We start from the raw sequence: 19,866 nt of genomic DNA, 5'->3' as shown, positions 1-19,866 counted from the left end.
CTTGTGTGAAAGAAAATAATATGCTATTTGAGAAATGTTAAAGAATACTTATGTGCTTAGTACATATAATATCATTAATAATGTAATTTAATATTAAATCTCACATATTTTACTTTAATAAAGATTATAAATGGCAAACAAATTATAAAAAGAACCATAGATGTTATTTTGTATAAAGGGTTCCACAGTAATTTTGACATAAAATAGGGGTGAATGTGAAATTAAATAATTTGATGAGAATGGAAAGAATAAGATATGACTTATTAGGGTTTCCTTCATTTGATGAGACTGAGAGGAGAGCAGAGTAGCCGCTGTTTCTTTCTCAGTTTCTCTATTCTGTCATCGGAAAACTAAAATGAAGACTATTCTCTCATCGGAGACGATGGACATCCCGGAGGGAGTGGAGATCAGGGTTCACGCCAAGGTCATCGAGGTTGAAGGCCCACGGGGAAAGCTTGTCCGCAATTTCAAGCATCTAAACCTCGATTTCGAGCTCATCACTGATCACACCACCGGAACTCGTAAGCTCAAGATTGAATCTTGGTTCGGTACCAGGAAGACCAGTGCCGCTATCCGTACGGCTCTCAGCCACGTCGATAACCTCATCACCGGCGTCACTAAGGGATACCGTTACAAGATGCGATTCGTCTACGCCCATTTTCCCATCAATGCCTCTATCTCCAATACCGGCACCTCTATTGAGATTCGAAACTTTTTGGGCGAGAAGAAGGTACTCCATTTCATTTTCATCTACAAATTACAATAATCTATTATTAGTACAAGTTCAAAGGTACTCTCATTTTATTGTCTGTGTATAGAATTTGAATGCTACTACCATTGGTGAATAATAATGGATAGAGAAGTTGATTTGATATGCTCTGCTTTTGTATTGTTTTAACTTAGACATGGTGGAACATTGCACATTACAGATTATCTAAATTTATGGACTATATATATGTATATGTATATAATGATTATTATGTGCTTTTTTGTTTTGGATGCAATCAGGTAAGAAAGGTGGACATGCTTGATGGAGTTTCTATTGTCAGGTCTGAAAAAGTTAAAGATGAACTTGTTTTGGATGGCAACGATATTGAGCTTGTGTCTCGGTCTGCTGCCCTCATAAACCAGGTCCATGCTTTTTCCTCTACATATGTTTATACTTTTTTTCATTGATAACTGTCTTAACAACAGTTTTGTTATGTTTATTATGCCTTTTAATAATTGGCTTGCCTATGTATTGGACACACATGAAATGAAGAAGTGAAATTTTGCTAACCTTAAATTGCTAGCAGTCATTTTCTAAGATTTCAAGATGGTTTTTCTTTTTTCTTTTTGGGTACAGAAATGCCATGTCAAGAACAAAGATATTCGTAAGTTTCTCGATGGTATCTATGTTAGCGAGAAGGGATGTATCCAAGTGGAGGAATGAAGAGTAAGAAAAGGTGTGATAGACACATTTTTTGTAGTTTTTTCTTCTTATTGTTGAGTTTATTATGTCTAAAAAGCCTGTTTTGGAGAATGGAATTGAACAACATAGCAGTTTTGAATTAAGAAAATTAAATACAAAGATCTTGTTGGTGAAAAAAAATATGCTCCTTTCTCTTTGCATTTATTTGACAACTTTTACTTGGTTTTTCTCTTCTTCTTCATATGCCTCTATTTATTGAATTTAGTATTGTATGAGAACGGTTACTAAAATGTTCTTACAATCCTTGCTTTTGTGTCTTCATTTTAAATTCTTCTTAGAATTTAAATTTATGTTTGAGAAAGTGATAGGAATTTTCCTATCAAGATTAATAAATTGCAGAAAATAGAGAAAGAACGATAGTTTTTGGATAAAATGGCAGAATGCCTTTCATTAAAACCCAGGATTTCGAGAGCCTGGTTCTCTCCCAAAGTTACTAACTAAAACCAAATTCTTCACACCCTTTTTTCCTTCAGTATTCACTCATATATAGTACTATTACCCGATTACAATTACCCTTATACCCCTTATTTAATAACTAAGGCCTATCAATACCGGCCGCCTAAAATTCACCTTGTCCTCAAGGTGAAGAAGATCAACTCTGAGTGTAGTCTCAGACTTTACTCTTCCTCTGTCAAAGAACCAAGCCAATAAATGCCAATTGTTCAAGCTTAGGACCGTCCTTTCAATAAGTCGACCTCGCTCGAAGAACCAATTGAGCAAAGTCATATTCCTTCCTTTGGTAGGATGAACATGTGACTGTTGAAATATGGCAGCAAGGAAGATAGGCTTCAAATTGGTATCTCGGGGTTCGCGCAACCAAGCAGATACTCCCAGTTGTATTACCAAACTTGAACAATAAAACAGGCGAGCAGGAACTACACAGAGTATGATCAATCCAATGTTAGAAATGGAGCTGATGAGTTCGAACTGCTCCTCCCACGCTCGTCTTTTATCTCCCATTAAACTTTCTGACTGTTCATCAAGCTTCAGTATACTTGTTTTGTTCTGCTTGGACTCTACCATTTCCCATAGTACAACTCTTTCAACGTCACGTGTCTCTCTATGAGAAAATCCCATAGGGTGGAGAAGACAAAGTCCATTTTGTCGGTCCACTCTTACCCTCCCCATGGCACAACAGACCATCCCTTGCCATCCTTTGCACCATTTCTTGGGAAAATTTGGTAGCCGCGGTTCCGTTGCCGACCGTCCATGGTGTATGAAGCTCGTGAGATAGAGAGGTCGTTCATCAAATTCCAAACGTTCAGAAATTTGGGATTCCTCCATTTGATGTGGACCCCAAATAATTGGCCCATAACACTTGAATAATGGGCTATTTTCTTTACTTAGGGGAGTTGTACAAAGTATGCTTTGGGCCCAAATTGAAGTAAGTAAAATCTCAAAATTAGATTGGCCCAGGCCCGGATCCCACACAGTGAGAAAAGCCCTAGCCAAAGCACGTGAAAGGAGCCCTTCCTGCGTCTCTTTCTTCTCCGGCATTGTTTCCAAGAATGCTTCTTCTTTGGCGATGTCGTGGCCGCTCGTGCATCTCCGACTTTGCAAGCTTCGTTCTTTAGAATGGATCGCTGAATTCTGGATATATTCTTTACTGTTTTTCTAGAGATGATCATTAATTGAGAATTGTGATTCGACACTTTAACTTCCCCCATTTTTGTTGGAGACTCGAGATGATTAACATGTTGTTTGTTGCCATGTTGTCCGACATCATCTTCATCTCCATCTTCTCCTTCGCAGTTCAAGTTCTTCTCCTGTACCGATTCACATGTCTCTTCCCTCTCCGACTCCGGTGTGCGTCGATGAGGCTCAGGTGCGCATCGATTGGAACTCGAATCAGAAACAAAAATGGGGCTATAGTCCATATGGCTCACCCGAGTATAGCACGACACATTCCCAAACGATTTATGCTCAGCTCGAAGTCGCTCCATCTCTTGCCAATCTACCACCATCAATTTCGGTGGTGGTTCACCCTCAAGCTGCACCATCTCCTCCTCACGTCTGCAAGCTTGTCGGGATTTGTTATCTGTGTGCTCACAACTTATCTTTGGTTCTGCTAGTTGGTGTTGGAATGGACGTGTTCGGGGTTGTTCGCCTCTGAGAAGTGACGTCTCCTTACCTCCTAGTGGTGGGAATTGGGCGTGGGGGTATGGATTCGGGTGTGGGGAAGGTTGGGGAGGACACTGGCTTTGAGGTATTGGCGATCGAAGAAATCGAATCTCCGGTTCGATTGTAATTGAGGAAGATGATCCGTCCCTGTTTACTGATTGAGGCTGAAACTCCTTGATGGCAGTAGCCATCATCGATGGAGGAAATCGAACCTCTGGTTCCGTCGGAGTTGAGGACAAAGAGCTATCCCCGTGCACGAATCGAGGACAAATTTTGTTGCTGGCGGGGACTATCTCCACCATCTCTTTTCCTGCTGCAAAGAAACGGGTTAACTGAGCCATCATTATCTCTGGCACGCGCTGAATTTCAGCTCGTGTTTTCGAAACCTCTTTTTCCAACTGAGATCTAACGTCTGAAATCTCCTTCTGAATTTCTGAGCGTAAGACTTCCATTCTTACACCCAGTAGCTCCATATTAGTGTCCTTCTCAGGTCCCATGGACTTGTGCTCTGATACCATTTGATAGGAATTTTCCTATCAAGATTAATAAATTGCAGAAAATAGAGAAAGAACGATAGTTTTTGGATAAAATGGCAGAATGCCTTTCATTAAAACCCAGGATTTCGAGAGCCTGGTTCTCTCCCAAAGTTACTAACTAAAACCAAATTCTTCACACCCTTTTTTCCTTCAGTATTCACTCATATATAGTACTATTACCCGATTACAATTACCCTTATACCCCTTATTTAATAACTAAGGCCTATCAGAAAGTCACCAAGAAATGCCTTCAACCTTGATGACCTTGGCGTGAACCCTGATCTCGACTCCCTCGGGTATGCCCATTGTCTCTGATGACAGAATAGTCTTCATTTTACTTTCCTCAGTCTCTCTCCGATGACAGAATAGAGAAACTGAGAAGGAAACAGCGGCTCCTCTCCTCTCTCAATCTGATCAAATGAATGAAACCCTAATAAGTCATAAGTTATTCTTTCCATTCTTATCAAGTTATTTACTTTCACATTCACCCCTATTTTATGTCAAAATTATTATGGAACCCTTTACATTATACAAAATATCATGAGCATTGCTATGGTCTTAAAATTGGTTAGCAATTCTTTATAATTTTTATTAAAGTAAAATATGTGAGATTTTGTATTGAATTGCACTAATAATGATATTACACATCACAAGGATGCTAGGCACCATGAGTACCTTTTAGTGTTTCTCAAAAAAACATATGATTTTCTTTCACACAAGACAAGAAGTTATAACACAATCATTCCATTTCATTCCAATCAAATTGTAGGTGACAATCACAAAACTAAAATAATTGAGTGTATCAATCAAAATAAGTTAACCTACCAAAACCAATTAAACACCATTTAATTTCATTCACCTATGTTTTTATGCAAATTCTCTCACAACTCAAATGATCTCTAATGTTGTTATGTGAAGTCTCTCTCAACTCAGCTGATCTCTCTTTCACTCAACCACAACAAACAAAACAATGACTATTGAGCCTTAGAATAATTACACCTTTAGGTTTATTGATATGAAAGTGTCTTACAAGATTGTGCCAAATGAATTAGGGTGGAAACCTATATAAAGCCTTCGATCTAGCTCAGCTCAGCAACTAAATTAACTGACAGGACACCAGTCCCTAACCCCTAATCATGACATTTTAAATAACTCTACATTTGGTAGACTAAACAATATTACAAATCTCCACCTATTGTCTTCTATAAGTGCTTGGTCCTATTTAATTATTTATTAGTGAACTTGGACCATTGTTAGATTTTATAACAAGTTTGTTATCCAAAATTTCAAGAGTCCTTAATCCATGTTCCCTGGATGACCAATGTGAATTTACATGAATTAACTGATAGATGAACAATTTGTTTAGCTAGACAATCTAAAAAACTCATTTTCCATCTTGCACCGATGAAACTATCCAAAACTTAATGATGACGATGATGATGATCAGAGAAGCAACTATGTTGATGATCTTCATGACCTTCATTTGTGTTTTCAGGTGGCTTTGGCTTTGTAGTTATTCCTGCCGCTGCCGATTATGATGATGAAGACTATTTTATTACTAGCTAGGAACATTTTGATGATGACTACTCATTTTTGCATTATTTCTCTCTTTGTCATAAGCATCTCTCTTGTGACACCCCGATATTTGCCTTACTTTACAAAAATACCATTTTAAATGCATAATTTGAAAAGAAAAAAAAAAATCCTTTAAATACCACAATGGATTTTAGAAATCAAAATGCAAAAGAGAAGGATCCTTCATTTGTAAAACAAAATACGATAAGTAAATAATTTTAAAATAATACATTTTCATTGTGTTTAGATTTTTCAACTGCTTAAAATAAAACAGGCACCACCGGCGTTCTAGATCGTTTGCCCGTCCGTAGCCACTCACAGTATACGTACCAGAACTGACCCTGCTCACTATACATACTTCCCTGTCTAATACCTGTAGGGGGAAAGTAAGAGGGTGAGCTAAAAGCTCAGTAAGGAAATGCTTATCATAAAATACCATATAATATCACACATACCATTACTGTATTTATTAAGTTTTAGCAATATCATACACTTTATTTTATAACCATAACCAAATAACTGTATACATAGAAACCTTTATCATATAGATCCATAAAAATTGTTCACACCATACATATATACAGAGATCATAACTCAGTATCACATTCATAACATAATCATATCAATACTATAAATAATAATGCCATTACTTACATAATCCGGGCCTAGCTTGGCCCTACAATATCCTGGGCCTAATCTGCCCATATAATAACTTGGGCCTATGCAGCCCTACTATTGTTATAGGATAGGGTATCTCTATATTCAACAGTAACATCACTGTATCATACCCACCATAACAATCTCATACACGACTCAGTAAAATGTAGGGTAGGGTATCTCTACATTCAACGGCCTTATCCCGTATCATACCCCACCATGGTCCCTCACTTTACCTGAGACGTTAGCATACAACATATAACATACAACATACACCATACACCATACACCATACACCATACAACATACAATACACATCATACAACATACAACATTATACAAGTCATAACAACCATAATTTATATATCAATTTACGAACATTGTGTCCATACCACACATTCTCAGTACCATATATAGACTTATAATAACAAATCATAACTCATATTTCAGTACACAAAGAATCCAAATTTATGCAGATAAACACATATAAAACTATCTAATTTCCTTACCTCAAATCCCGCTGCTTAAACTTGTTATCTCGTCATTAATACCTATAATAACACATGGGTCAAGGCCCTAACATTAAAATTCACACTCTTACGGTACGACAGAAAGAATACTATTTTTGACCAATAACTACACGAATTCAGTAAAAGTTTCCTTCATAAAAATTATAGGAAATTCAATTATCCTTCCAATGATATAAAGATCACTAAAAATGGATTAAAGGCGAGGGAGTTATGATAGTTTTACGAAACTATTTACGAGAAGGAATATGGAGTAACGAATCACGGTAGACATCGGAAATCCAAAGTTTTGATATCGAAATATTCCAAATCAGAGAATACTATCTTCATAAAAGTTTTAGAAAATCGAATTCCCTTTTTAATGACACTAAAATCTTTAAAATCGGAGTTATAACGTAAGAGATATAGGTATTATACCGAAACGAGTTTTCTAGAAATCCACTGAAACAAATGGATTTCGAACTACAAAGAATAAAACAATAATTTTGACTTAGAATAATCAATAATTAGTGAATGGTTTCTTCATAAAACATTTAGAAAATTAAATTATCTTTTCAACGGTACTAAGATCGCTAGAATCGGATCATTATTCAGGGAGATATTTGAATTTTACTGAGACAACTTATATAGAAAATATGAAAAACGATTTACAACAAACAGCATAGAAATAGTTATTTTTGACATAGATAAATTTCGATTCAGTAAAACTTTTCTTCATAAGAATTATGGGAAATTCAATAAGCTTTCTATAGACACCAAGATTGCGAGAATCCGATGAGTATTTAAAGAGATATGGCAATTTTACTGAGACATGTTTCATTCTGAAAAATAAGAAAAAGGAGACCTACGAATATTCTCCTATTGTGATCAATAAATAAGTAAATGTAGAGTTTCTTACCTCAAATACATCAAGTCGCCGGATCGATAGACATAAGATGATGGTGATCAAAGATGAGAGTGAAGAGTGGTACAGATTTGGCTAAGGATGTAATGGAAAGATGACTTGAAAATTTTAGGGTTAGTCTTGCTCAGGTGGGAAGAATAGAACGATATAATTTTAGGGTTGAAATCTATACTATCTGACTCGTTTAGTTTTATCAATAATAATAATATTAATATAATAACAATAATAATATGATAAATTATTAAATAAATAAATATCTAACTTTTAAATTTAAATTGTAAGCTCTCAATCTCGTAACTTTAGGGCTTAGTTTTGACTTAGAAAAATTACGAATTCTGATATAGCTATTTCTACAAAATTTATAGATCTTTAAATTATCTTTTCAACGCCACTGGAATCACCTCAATCGGAGTTATAAAACTCCAGATATGGTCATTTTAGTAAAACAGTTTCTAAACCTGCGAATTTCTCTAAACTTACGATTTTTCTAACATTAATCAAATAATAATATTATTTAATACCACTTATATATACAATTAATTAAATCTAATAAATATATTATAAAAACGTAATGGACTTTCATATCGGGCTTGAATTAAACATTACTTACTTATGAAAATATCATAATATTTTACTTTCGTAGTTAATATAACTTTAACTTTCTTTATAAAATTGGTACAACTACTCTAAGCAATAATATCAACTCACTAACAACACAAATAAATGAGATAATTATCCTCGCACAATTAATATCCAAACAAAAAAAAAAATTAAATACTATTTTAAATTGGATATTACATTCTACCCTCCTTAAAAGAAATTTCGTCCTCGAAATTTAACTTACCAACACTTGGGGTGTTGAGTCTTCATATCTTTCACCACTTACCGGATAACCTCCTTATCTACTATATGGAGCCAACAAATATGCATTTAACCTATATCTTGTCGATCAATCCATAAAACATATAATACAAATAACTTATTAATTAAGCATTATTATTTCTCTATACATTACTTAAATATCAAAACATACTCTATCATAATAAATTACATATACATGCTTTAAATACATAAGTTTTGCAATAGCATGCTCGTAATATTATAATAAAAAATTCTTCTCTTATGACCATCCTTACATGACATTAAGAGTGAAACTATTTATTCTTCCATGAGCATCCTTACATGCCATTAAGAGTAAAACTATTTATTCTCTAAATGAACATCCTTACATGTCACTTGAGAACACATTATACAATACATTATACACTGTCATTCTTTCAATTTCATAGATGTTACTCACTCATCGATAGACACTTGTTCCATGACACTTGGAAATAAACATGTAAGCTCTAAGAAAAAGGTCTTCTATATATAAATATTTTAATGATCCATTTTGACCTTTTTTTTTTTTTTTTGTCTCACATTCACTTCTTGATATCATTTATCCATGTATTCATTGCACTTGTCACGCCTTCCCATTTTCCTAGGTAACTGATGTTGGTTTCTTTTGTAGTCTCTTTCTTGTATCACTCTATTGTATTTTCTTCGCTAATCTCTCCTATGCTGCTTGGTCCTCCATTACTCCTTTCAATCAAGTTGACTTGATTATGAGATTATCTAGTTTTTCCCATTAACTTTTTTTTTCTGCTAGGCAAACATGAGATAACAAATTCAGTCTTTCATTAAGATTTCAAATAGCTATGTCGAACTCAAGTTGATTATGTTTCGCCTCTTCCTCGGAGAAAGACGATCAAACAATTCCCAATCATGGTCCTCGCGGATCGGATCATCCATATAATATACAAAAGGAAACTCCAGATATTTGGTATCCTTCTCTTTGAATGAGATCTCAATTTCAGCGACAGTTTCATTAGATATCGCCCATAAGCATCTATATTTCATTTTATCATTTATTAACTAAATATTAACTAAGGGATGAACCTAATCCAGAATATGAACCATAAAAGAAAATACCGAGTAAACCGATCACCAGAACACCAGTTACAGTACCTATTATCCAAAGAGGAATCCTTCCAATAGTATCAGCCATTTGTCCTACTTTCCTCCACATTTCATCAGGTGGTGTTACATTGCTATAGTTGTTTAACGCCCAAATGTGACTTCCACTAGCGGTGGTTGTAGTATAGATCGGGCGGTCGATTCCACAGGGAGGTGATTATGGACAAAAGCGTTAGTAGAAAAATAAAAACAAAAGGTTAATAATAAGTGATAATAGTAACCAATGATTTTGTGATTTTTAATTTGATAATAAATATTAAAAGAAAGCAAATAAATGTATAATCAATAGTAAAAGAGAGAAAGGCTTTAAGAATCATCCATATGCTTGTTTAGCTATTTTGTACCTTTGATTCACAAAGTTGACACTAGTCATACAACATTAAAGTTCATTATATTTTGAGTATACAAGTTCTTGAAAATAAAAGAAATGATTTAATCTTATGTAGAACCTAGAAATGACATTATACATCAAGCAATAATGCAATAAAAGATTAAACATAAAACAAAACATAAATATTATTTTTACTAAATGGAAACACATAGAAAGAGCATGACTAATCCTATATATCTTTAGTAAAAATAATGACAAAGAAAATAGAAATAGAGATGGTGGTGATAGTGAAGGAAATGAACATTAATATTACTTTTCTTAATTTTTAAGCACATAGGAAGAGCATGACTAAACCTATATGTTTAATAAAAAGTAAATAAAAATGAACATAAAAGATAGAACAAGATAAATACTACTATTACTACAATCACTAAATAAAAATATATAGAAAGAGCATGACTAAGTCTATATATATATTTAGTATATAATAGCATATATAGTAGTATAGATGGATGAAGAACAAGAAAATAAAAGTGAAATAAAAACTTGCATTACTCAAATAAATATTACATGTGAATCAAAGATACAAAATAACCTCACTTTGCATATGGAATCATCCCTAACCTTCCAAGGAAGATTAGGCCATTATGCTAATCATTCTCATAAAATTTCTAAAGAGAAAAGATGAGAAGAAAAGATGAGAGAATTTTGCTATAGTTTTTCTACACTAAAAATTACACACCAACAATAGAAATGAGCTCCTATTTATAGAGTCTCAAAATGAACTAAAATGCAAAATACTAATAGTTTTGGGTTACAAAAGAAATAATAATAATAATAATAATAATAATAATAATAATAATAATAATAATAATGATATTGTTTAACACGTTATCATTATTATTATATATTATTAACTTGTTGATTGTTGATGATTTGATATAGCAGTGAAATGTTTTGTGGTTATGTGGGTTGGATTGATTTTTCATGCAGGTTTGAAGCATGGCTTTGGCGTGGTGGAGTTGGACAGCAGCAGAAGCCCACGTGGGCTGAAGAGAAAGGAGAGAAGGAGAAAAAGGATCTGCCATAACCAATGGGTCGCTGCCACGTCGTCGCCTGTTGAAGAGGAAAAGGAAACGCTGATTGGGCTGCTGGAGGGAGAAATGCTTGGGCCTGAGCTGCTCTTTTTTTTTTTGGGCTTCTTTCCAATTCTTTTCTTTCTTTCTTTCTTTTTCAGCAAAATGCCACAATAATTTTTAGTTCCTATAAAATAACAACAAATTAAATTCAAATTAAATATTTTCAATAAACAAATATATTTCATTGATTCTATAAAAATATTAATTTAAACTTAATTTATTTTAAACTTTAAGACAAATAATTGTGCATTTTTCACCATTAATCAATAGTTATGAAGTCTAAATCTGCAATGCTGATAGATTTGTGTAATTGTGTTCAATGATCGTTTCTTCTATTATACTAACCTTCTGGGTATAACATCACTTTCATATTTATGATACCATATATTTTTCTAACCATATTTATGTCTTACATATTGTAGACCTCTATAGCTCACAAAATAAATCCCAACTTCTTAATTGCACTGTTAAGACCTCCAAAATCTAAAACCAACTTACATTCGAGTACAGACCATCTACTTTTAGTTAAGTAAGATCATATATGCTAAAATATCGTAAGTGCATTAATAACCCTTTAAAACGAGTTCAACCCTAACATAGGTTAGGTAGCCCAATTATTTATTTATCATTTACTATTTAACCATAGGTTAATCATGTAATCTCATAATATATCAATCAACCAAGTTGTCGGGGTAAGGATACTATATACATAATTGGCAAATCATGCCGAACAGACCTTACTCTGTTCATCGTTACTATACCTCCTACACCCCACTTGTATCTGATTTGCTACTAGAGACTCACTTTTTATAATTATTTAGCCAGGGCTCTTTGACTCGTACTTCCTAAACTACCCTAAAAAAATAAGTCCATACTTCACTTAAGCATCTTCATTCCATATATGAATGCAATCATATACATCCATTTCTCTTTCCTTATAAGTTCCTCACTTCCAATTAGATAAACTTTAGTTATTTTCCAAACAATGGGTATTGTCTTATTCCATCTTAGTATGTTCCTCTAGGATATTGCTCCATTACTAGCCCTCTGGGTCGAGAAAGTTTCAAATAGTTGTCTGAATTCTTAGCTCTTGGCAACTTTAACTTTTGGCAGATCTGATGTCATTCTTTCCTTTAACACTATATAGCATAGAAATGCCACCTCTCTTGACCAACATTAACACTTTTGTAAGTTTTTTTTTTATTTGCTTCTATTCACTTAAACATACTCATACTATTGTCCAGAAAGCAAATCATGAGTGGATTGTAGTATCATTTGCATACTCTGTGCCTTTTATGTTGCTTGATCATTTCATAATCCCAACACTTCACAAAAACTCGTATGGTCCTTGTCGTTCCATGAAATTCTTGTAGATGTATCACATTAGTCCTAGTTGTGTCTCACTTGTCTCTTGCCTTTGAGTGAGGCTTTCCTAACCTCTTCTCCTTGAGTTATGATCTACACCGTTGTTGTATCGATGGGTATTTAGAATCTAGGGATGTCACCCTTGAATATTAATTTCCCTTCTTCCTCAAGTCTTGAATTTATGATCTACTTTCTATAGTTGTTTATTTTTTCATCCTTTACAAAGATGTATCAATGATCTCTAAGTTGTCCAGTTTGAATTGTTCTGTATAGTTGTCCTCTGTGTTGACTCTCATTCATGTTGTACCCAAATTGTTAGTCGTGTCTAAATCTTCTTTTTCTTCCTCCTTTGAAATTGTCTTTATCGAAACCATGCGCATTTTACTTTATTGTCTCCTCACAAAGTAGCTGACCTTGAGTTTGAAGCTTACAATTTTTCTTCGGTAATCTAATATTTGTTGATGCTCTACTTATCTCTTGGTGTTCAAGATACCTTCATAAGTCATTACTTTAAAAAAAATTATATCAGGTCTCTTTCTAACTTCTTATTCTAGAATCTGTTCAGTGTGCTACACTCCTTTCTACGTGATGGCATAGTCCTCTTTGGACTAATTTGTATAATAGACTTTTCTCTAAAGTCTTCATATACAATATTCATACTTCTTACCATCTAACTTAGGGCTGTGTATCCATAGAATATCCATCAAGATAGTACTTGCTCCTTATAGGTCTATTCTTTCATCTTTCTTAATAAGTGAGTTTCATAAATACCATATCTAGTCTAGTATAGCATCCACTATCTTAAATCATTCCCTACTCCCTATAGGTTGGACTTCCTTTCATAACTAGGTGTAGAGACTTCATCCTTAACCATTTGTAGACAGGTGCAATTCTATGCATCGATACTTAGTTGGCTATTGGTACATTTCATTATGTGCTTCAAGTTCCACTACTAGTGTTGGTGATCTATTGCGCCGAGCCTGTGAAAACTCTTCAACAAATCGTCTTAGTCATGCTCACATTCCTTCTAATGCCTCTATTAGATCGTTAGCCTTAACTACTATTGGGTTCGATCTGGAACATCAACCATTTGTGGGTCAGCGGAACACACATCCTTAGCCCCCACCTCTACTGGTCGTTCCTTTCACATTGATTCTAACTGCTCTTCTAGTTTCATGTGTGAGCTCTTACAAGAAAGGTTGATTTAATATAAACAAAAGAGTTCAATTATTGGAAGAGAAGATTCTATGTACATATCTAAACTTAATGTTGTCAAGCTTAACTAGTAATATTCTATTTATCAAATAAAGTCTTATGAACTCCTAATATAATTTATTCTAAATTTTCAAGAAAGGAACACGGTCCTTCCTAGTTCAATTCAAGACAATGAAGAAATATAAACATATTCATCTTCTTCCTAAAAAGTGTAATCAATCATAAGAGATAGATGGTACTATTGGTGTCTCTAAGCACCACCTCAAATGAGGCTCTAATTATATGTATCACATATAAGACTATTAATGGCAATAACAGGAAAATTAAAACTAACACTTACATAATAGTGAGAGGGATCTTTTTCAGTCTTCTGTATGTATACCGTGAGTATCCTTCGGGCTAACGAACGATCGGCTCTGATACCAACTGTGACACCCCGATATTTGCCTTACTTTACAAAAATACCATTTTAAATGCATAATTTGAAAAGAAAAAAAAAATCCTTTAAATACCACAATGGATTTTAGAAATCAAAATGCAAAAGAGAAGGATCCTTCATTTGTAAAACAAAATACGATAAGTAAATAATTTTAAAATAATACATTTTCATTGTGTTTAGATTTTTCAACTGCTAAAAATAAAACAGGCACCACCGGCGTTCTAGATCGTTTGCCCGTCCGTAGCCACTCACAGTATACGTACAGGCCCGACCACACTCACTATACATACTTCCCTGTCTAATACCTGTAGGGGGAAAGTAAGAGGGTGAGCTAAAAGCTCAGTAAGGAAATGCTTATCATAAAATACCATATAATATCACACATACCATTACTGTATTTATTAAGTTTTAGCAATATCATACACTTTATTTTATAACCATAACCAAATAACTGTATACATAGAAACCTTTATCATATAGATCCATAAAAATTGTTCACACCATACATATATACAGAGATCATAACTCAGTATCACATTCATAACATAATCATATCAATACTATAAATAATAATGCCATTACTTACATAATCCGGGCCTAGCTTGGCCCTACAATATCCTGGGCCTAATCTGCCCATATAATAACTTGGGCCTATGCAGCCCTACTATTGTTATAGGATAGGGTATCTCTATATTCAACAGTAACATCACTGTATCATACCCACCATAACAATCTCATACACGACTCAGTAAAATGTAGGGTAGGGTATCTCTACATTCAACGGCCTTATCCCGTATCATACCCCACCATGGTCCCTCACTTTACCTGAGACGTTAGCATACAACATATAACATACACCATACACCATACACCATACACCATACACCATACAACATACAATACACATCATACAACATACAACATTATACAAGTCATAACAACCATAATTTATATATCAATTTACGAACATTGTGTCCATACCACACATTCTCAGTACCATATATAGACTTATAATAACAAATCATAACTCATATTTCAGTACACAAAGAATCCAAATTTATGCAGATAAACACATATAAAACTATCTAATTTCCTTACCTCAAATCCCGCTGCTTAAACTTGTTATCTCGTCACTAATACCTATAATAACACATGGGTCAAGGCCCTAACATTAAAATTCACACTCTTACAGTACAGCAGAAAGAATACTATTTTTGACCAATAACTACACGAATTCAGTAAAAGTTTCCTTCATAAAAATTATAGGAAATTCAATTATCTTTCCAATGATATAAAGATCACTAAAAATGAATTAAAACTGAGGGAGTTATGATAGTTTTACTGAAACTATTTCTGAGAAGGAATATGGAGTAACGAATCACAGTAGACATCGGAAATCCAAAGTTTTGATACTGAAATATTCCAAATCAGAGAATACTATCTTCATAAAAGTTTTAGAAAATCGAATTCCCTTTTTAATGACACTAAAATCTTTAAAATCGGAGTTATAACGTAAGAGATATAGGTATTATACCGAAACAGTTTTCTAGAAATCCTGAAACAAATGGATTTCGAACTACAGCAATAAAACAATAATTTTGACTTAGAATAATCAATAATTAGCGAATGGTTTCTTCATAAAACATTTAGAAAATTGAATTATCTTTTCAACGGTACTAAGATCGCTAGAATCGGATCATTATTCAGGGAGATATTTGAATTTTACTGAGACAACTTATATAGAAAATATGAAAAACGATTTACAACAAACAGCATAGAAATAGTTATTTTTGACATAGATAAATTTCGATTCAGTAAAACTTTTCTTCATAAGAATTATGGGAAATTCAATAAGCTTTCTATAGACACCAAGATTGCGAGAATCCGATGAGTATTTAAAGAGATATGGCAATTTTACTGAGACATGTTTCATTCTGAAAAATAAGAAAAAGGAGACCTACGAATATTCTCCTATTGTGATCAATAAATAAGTAAATGTAGAGTTTCTTACCTCAAATACATCAAGCTGCTGGATCGATAGACATAAGATGATGGTGATCAAAGATGAGAGTGAAGAGTGGTACAGATTTGGCTAAGGATGTAATGGAAAGATGACTTGAAAATTTTAGGGTTAGTCTTGCTCAGGTGGGAAGAATAGAACGATATAATTTTAGGGTTGAAATCTATACTATCTGACTCGTTTAGTTTTATCAATAATAATAATATTAATATAATAACAATAATAATATGATAAATTATTAAATAAACAAATATCTAACTTTTAAATTTAAATTGTAAGCTCTCAATCTCGTAACTTTAGGGCTTAGTTTTGACTTAGAAAAATTACGAATTCTGATATAGCTATTTCTACAAAATTTATAGATCTTTAAATTATCTTTTCAACGCCACTGGAATCACCTCAATCGGAGTTATAAAACTCCAGATATGGTCATTTTAGTAAAACAGTTTCTAAACCTGCGAATTTCTCTAAACTTACGATTTTTCTAACATTAATCAAATAATAATATTATTTAATACCACTTATATATACAATTAATTAAATCTAATAAATATATTATAAAAACGTAATGGACTTTCATATCGGGCTTGAATTAAACATTACTTACTTATGAAAATATCATAATATTTTACTTTCGTAGTTAATACAACTTTAACTTTCTTTATAAAATTGGTACAACTACTCTAAGCAATAATATCAACTCACTAACAACACAAATAAATGAGATAATTATCCTCGCACAATTAATATCCAAACAAAAAAAAAAATTAAATACTATTTTAAATTGGATATTACATCTCTACTCTTAATTTATTTGATAACGAAAATTTTATGCATCTAAAATAAACTTGAAAGCATCATCAGCTCATATTTAGTTGTTCTTATTTGGATGAAGCATTAGAGAAAGTTCTCTATATTGTGTTGACAAAAAGTCAATTACTCACTTATTTTGATGATAAATAAGTTTTGATTAATATTTGTTACTAATCAATTTTTGATCATTTTGCTAGAAATTCACAAAGTATTAATATTTGCTCGGAAAAGTCAAACATAATCAAAGAAATAGATTCAATAAGTATATCAACTATTTCATACTTTATAAGAGCAAAAGTTTCATCAAGAGATTAAAAATTCAAGATCCTATCCAAAAGTGGATTTCAAAAGCTCAAAGTCAAAAGATAACTCGAAAATTTAAGTCAAAGCCAAAATCAAAGTCATCTCTCGAGAAAAATCAACTTTTGATCAAAACATGCAAATCAAGCAGGAAATCTCATCTACATAAAGATAATACACAATCAAATAGTATAAGTTTAATTTAGTCATGTTAAAGTGATTTACATAGCATATTAAGATTTATAAGTTTCAAGTTTAGCTCACTAACTTGTGGGACAGTACTTAGTATTAACAGAGAAGTAAACTTACTCTTAATCTTCTCTTAGTTGACATGATCTCATTAAATTGAAGGGCCTTTTTCATAAATGTACAAAAAAACAACATAATTACAAAAAATGTGTAAAAAAAAATTATTTTAAAAACTTATACATTTTGAAAACTTATTACATGAAACCATACATTTTAATCATTAAATGATATAATATGTTTATTAAAACTCAAAATAAATAATTTCGTAAAATTAATTAAACAGTTTTATAAAAATAAACAAATTAAATATTTTTTTATTAAAAGATAAATGTTTATTATCTATTTTAGTATGAATAATTTAATAAGAATTTTTTTAATAAAATAAAATATTAAAATTATAAACACTAATGTATATAAATATCAATCAATACTTAAAATTACTTAAAATAAACATGACATATAGAGTGATATAATAAACATATGTGAATATTATTATTTTGTTTATTAAATTAGTATGTTTAACAGATAGAAAACAAAATAAACATATATATACGAAGTATTTTATATTATTAGTATGTTTATTATAATTGTAAACATAAAAATAGACATAGCCAATTTATACTATACTAAAATAGGTATATTTTTTTTTTCTATTGTTTCTATATATTGATTATTTTTTAATGAGTTAGTGAAGGAATTTTCTATTGAAATATAATTCTTACATCAAAAAATAAATAAACAAACATAACTTTGGGCATGTTTGGCATGGCTTTAGAAGAGTTTTTGAAGTCTCAAAGCTACTTTTAAATATGTTTGGATAAAATATGAGAAGAGCTTTTTTGATTTAAAAGAGCTTTTTAGAGAAGCAATGACTCACCAGCTTTTTTAGGAAGGACTTTTAAAAAAATAAGGGAAGCTATTTTTTTTAGTTTAATGAATCTTTTATAATACCTAATTTACCCTTTTTTTCTAAAAAAAAATAATTAAATCACCTTGATTGTTATATTACGGCAAATTATTGCATATTCTTCTCATAATGAAAACCTAATAGTCTTCAGTCAAAAAAATCACAGCAGCCATTTTTATTGAAGAAAGAAAAAAAAATAGAGTTATTGCTTTGTCAACACAATTAAAGGTAAGTATTCCTTCATTTTTCTATTCTCGTTAATCGATTAGACATATGACATGAATATATTAATTTACTTTTTGCAATTTGATATTTTTTTTCTGCATTCTGAATGATGCGTGAATGATATTGAGTCTGTTTTTTTTTTTAAAAAAAAACAAAAATAAGAGTTAATGCATTCCAATTCCATCTATCATTCTTTCCCTTACTTTTTAATTGGCAAAGAGAATGTTGCTAGTATTATATATGTAGAAAATTATCCCAAGAAAATTATATATGCAGAAAATTTTAAAGTTGTAAATATACAAAAAAATTACCTTAAAAATTATATATGCAGAAAATTATATATGCTTTTTACAACTTGTTTATATTAATAAAAAACAAAAAATTCTTTTAGGCTTGATTACAACAAACAATCAATTTTTTTTTCTTTTCTTTAGTTATTTTTCTTACATTTTTTATTAATTATTAGATTTTTTTTTTCAAAAAAAAAGAGAAGATATTTTTTGGAAAATTTTCTAAAGAGTGAGTAAGAAAATAATTGATTTTTTAATTTTTTTATTCTTTTTTTCTTTCTTGTTACGTTAGATTTTTTTTTTTTTTAAAAAAAACAATATAATCTCATGGTTTGTTAATTAATGTAACAAACCAACACTCTCTTGCAAATCCAACATTATAAACGTTAATTTAAAAAAAAAATTAAAAAATAAAAATAATAAAATACATTTTTTATATTAATTAACTATGTAATCAAATTAATACATATACACTATAATTTAACAAGCTTATATACATAGAATCCAATTTTCAAATATTTCTTTCATAATGATAAAATTTCTTACATTTCTTTCATAATGATAATTATACATAAAATTTAATTGAGCTATGTACATAAAATAATGTGATTGAGATAAAAGTTTTATATACATGTTATTCAACAATGATGATGAAAATCTCTCTATTATTGAGGTATTTTATATTTATATATATTTTTTTAAATTGTTACCCTGTTTGTTTAATATTTTACATTCATTGTATTGTAAATTTTTTTTCTTCTAA

General features: G+C 31.7%; 1 protein-coding gene across 2 annotated transcripts; it reads left to right on the top strand.

The window, feature by feature from the left end:
• The first annotated feature begins 260 nt into the window (after positions 1-260).
• Positions 261-11,519, top strand: LOC115722917 (large ribosomal subunit protein uL6). Of its 2 annotated transcripts, none has more exons than XM_061104263.1 (4): positions 261-730; positions 1,009-1,131; positions 1,346-1,445; positions 11,135-11,519. In XM_061104263.1, exons 1-3 carry the CDS (start codon positions 356-358, stop codon positions 1,430-1,432), a joined length of 585 nt encoding a protein of 194 aa, XP_060960246.1. In that variant the 5' UTR covers positions 261-355; the 3' UTR covers positions 1,433-1,445; positions 11,135-11,519. The 2 variants fall into 2 exon arrangements, with proteins under 2 accessions (XP_060960246.1, XP_030508152.1); XM_030652292.2 differs by lacking the exon at positions 11,135-11,519 and adding an exon at positions 5,624-5,951 and having other exon boundaries at positions 262-730.
• Positions 11,520-19,866: the final 8,347 nt, after the last annotated feature.

Source organism: Cannabis sativa, chromosome 9 (genome assembly GCF_029168945.1).
Source record: "Cannabis sativa cultivar Pink pepper isolate KNU-18-1 chromosome 9, ASM2916894v1, whole genome shotgun sequence".
In the NCBI taxonomy this organism is placed as follows: Eukaryota; Viridiplantae; Streptophyta; class Magnoliopsida; order Rosales; family Cannabaceae; genus Cannabis; species Cannabis sativa.
The sequence above is the reverse complement of the archived record's forward strand: the minus strand, read 5'-3'. Positions and strand labels throughout refer to the sequence as shown.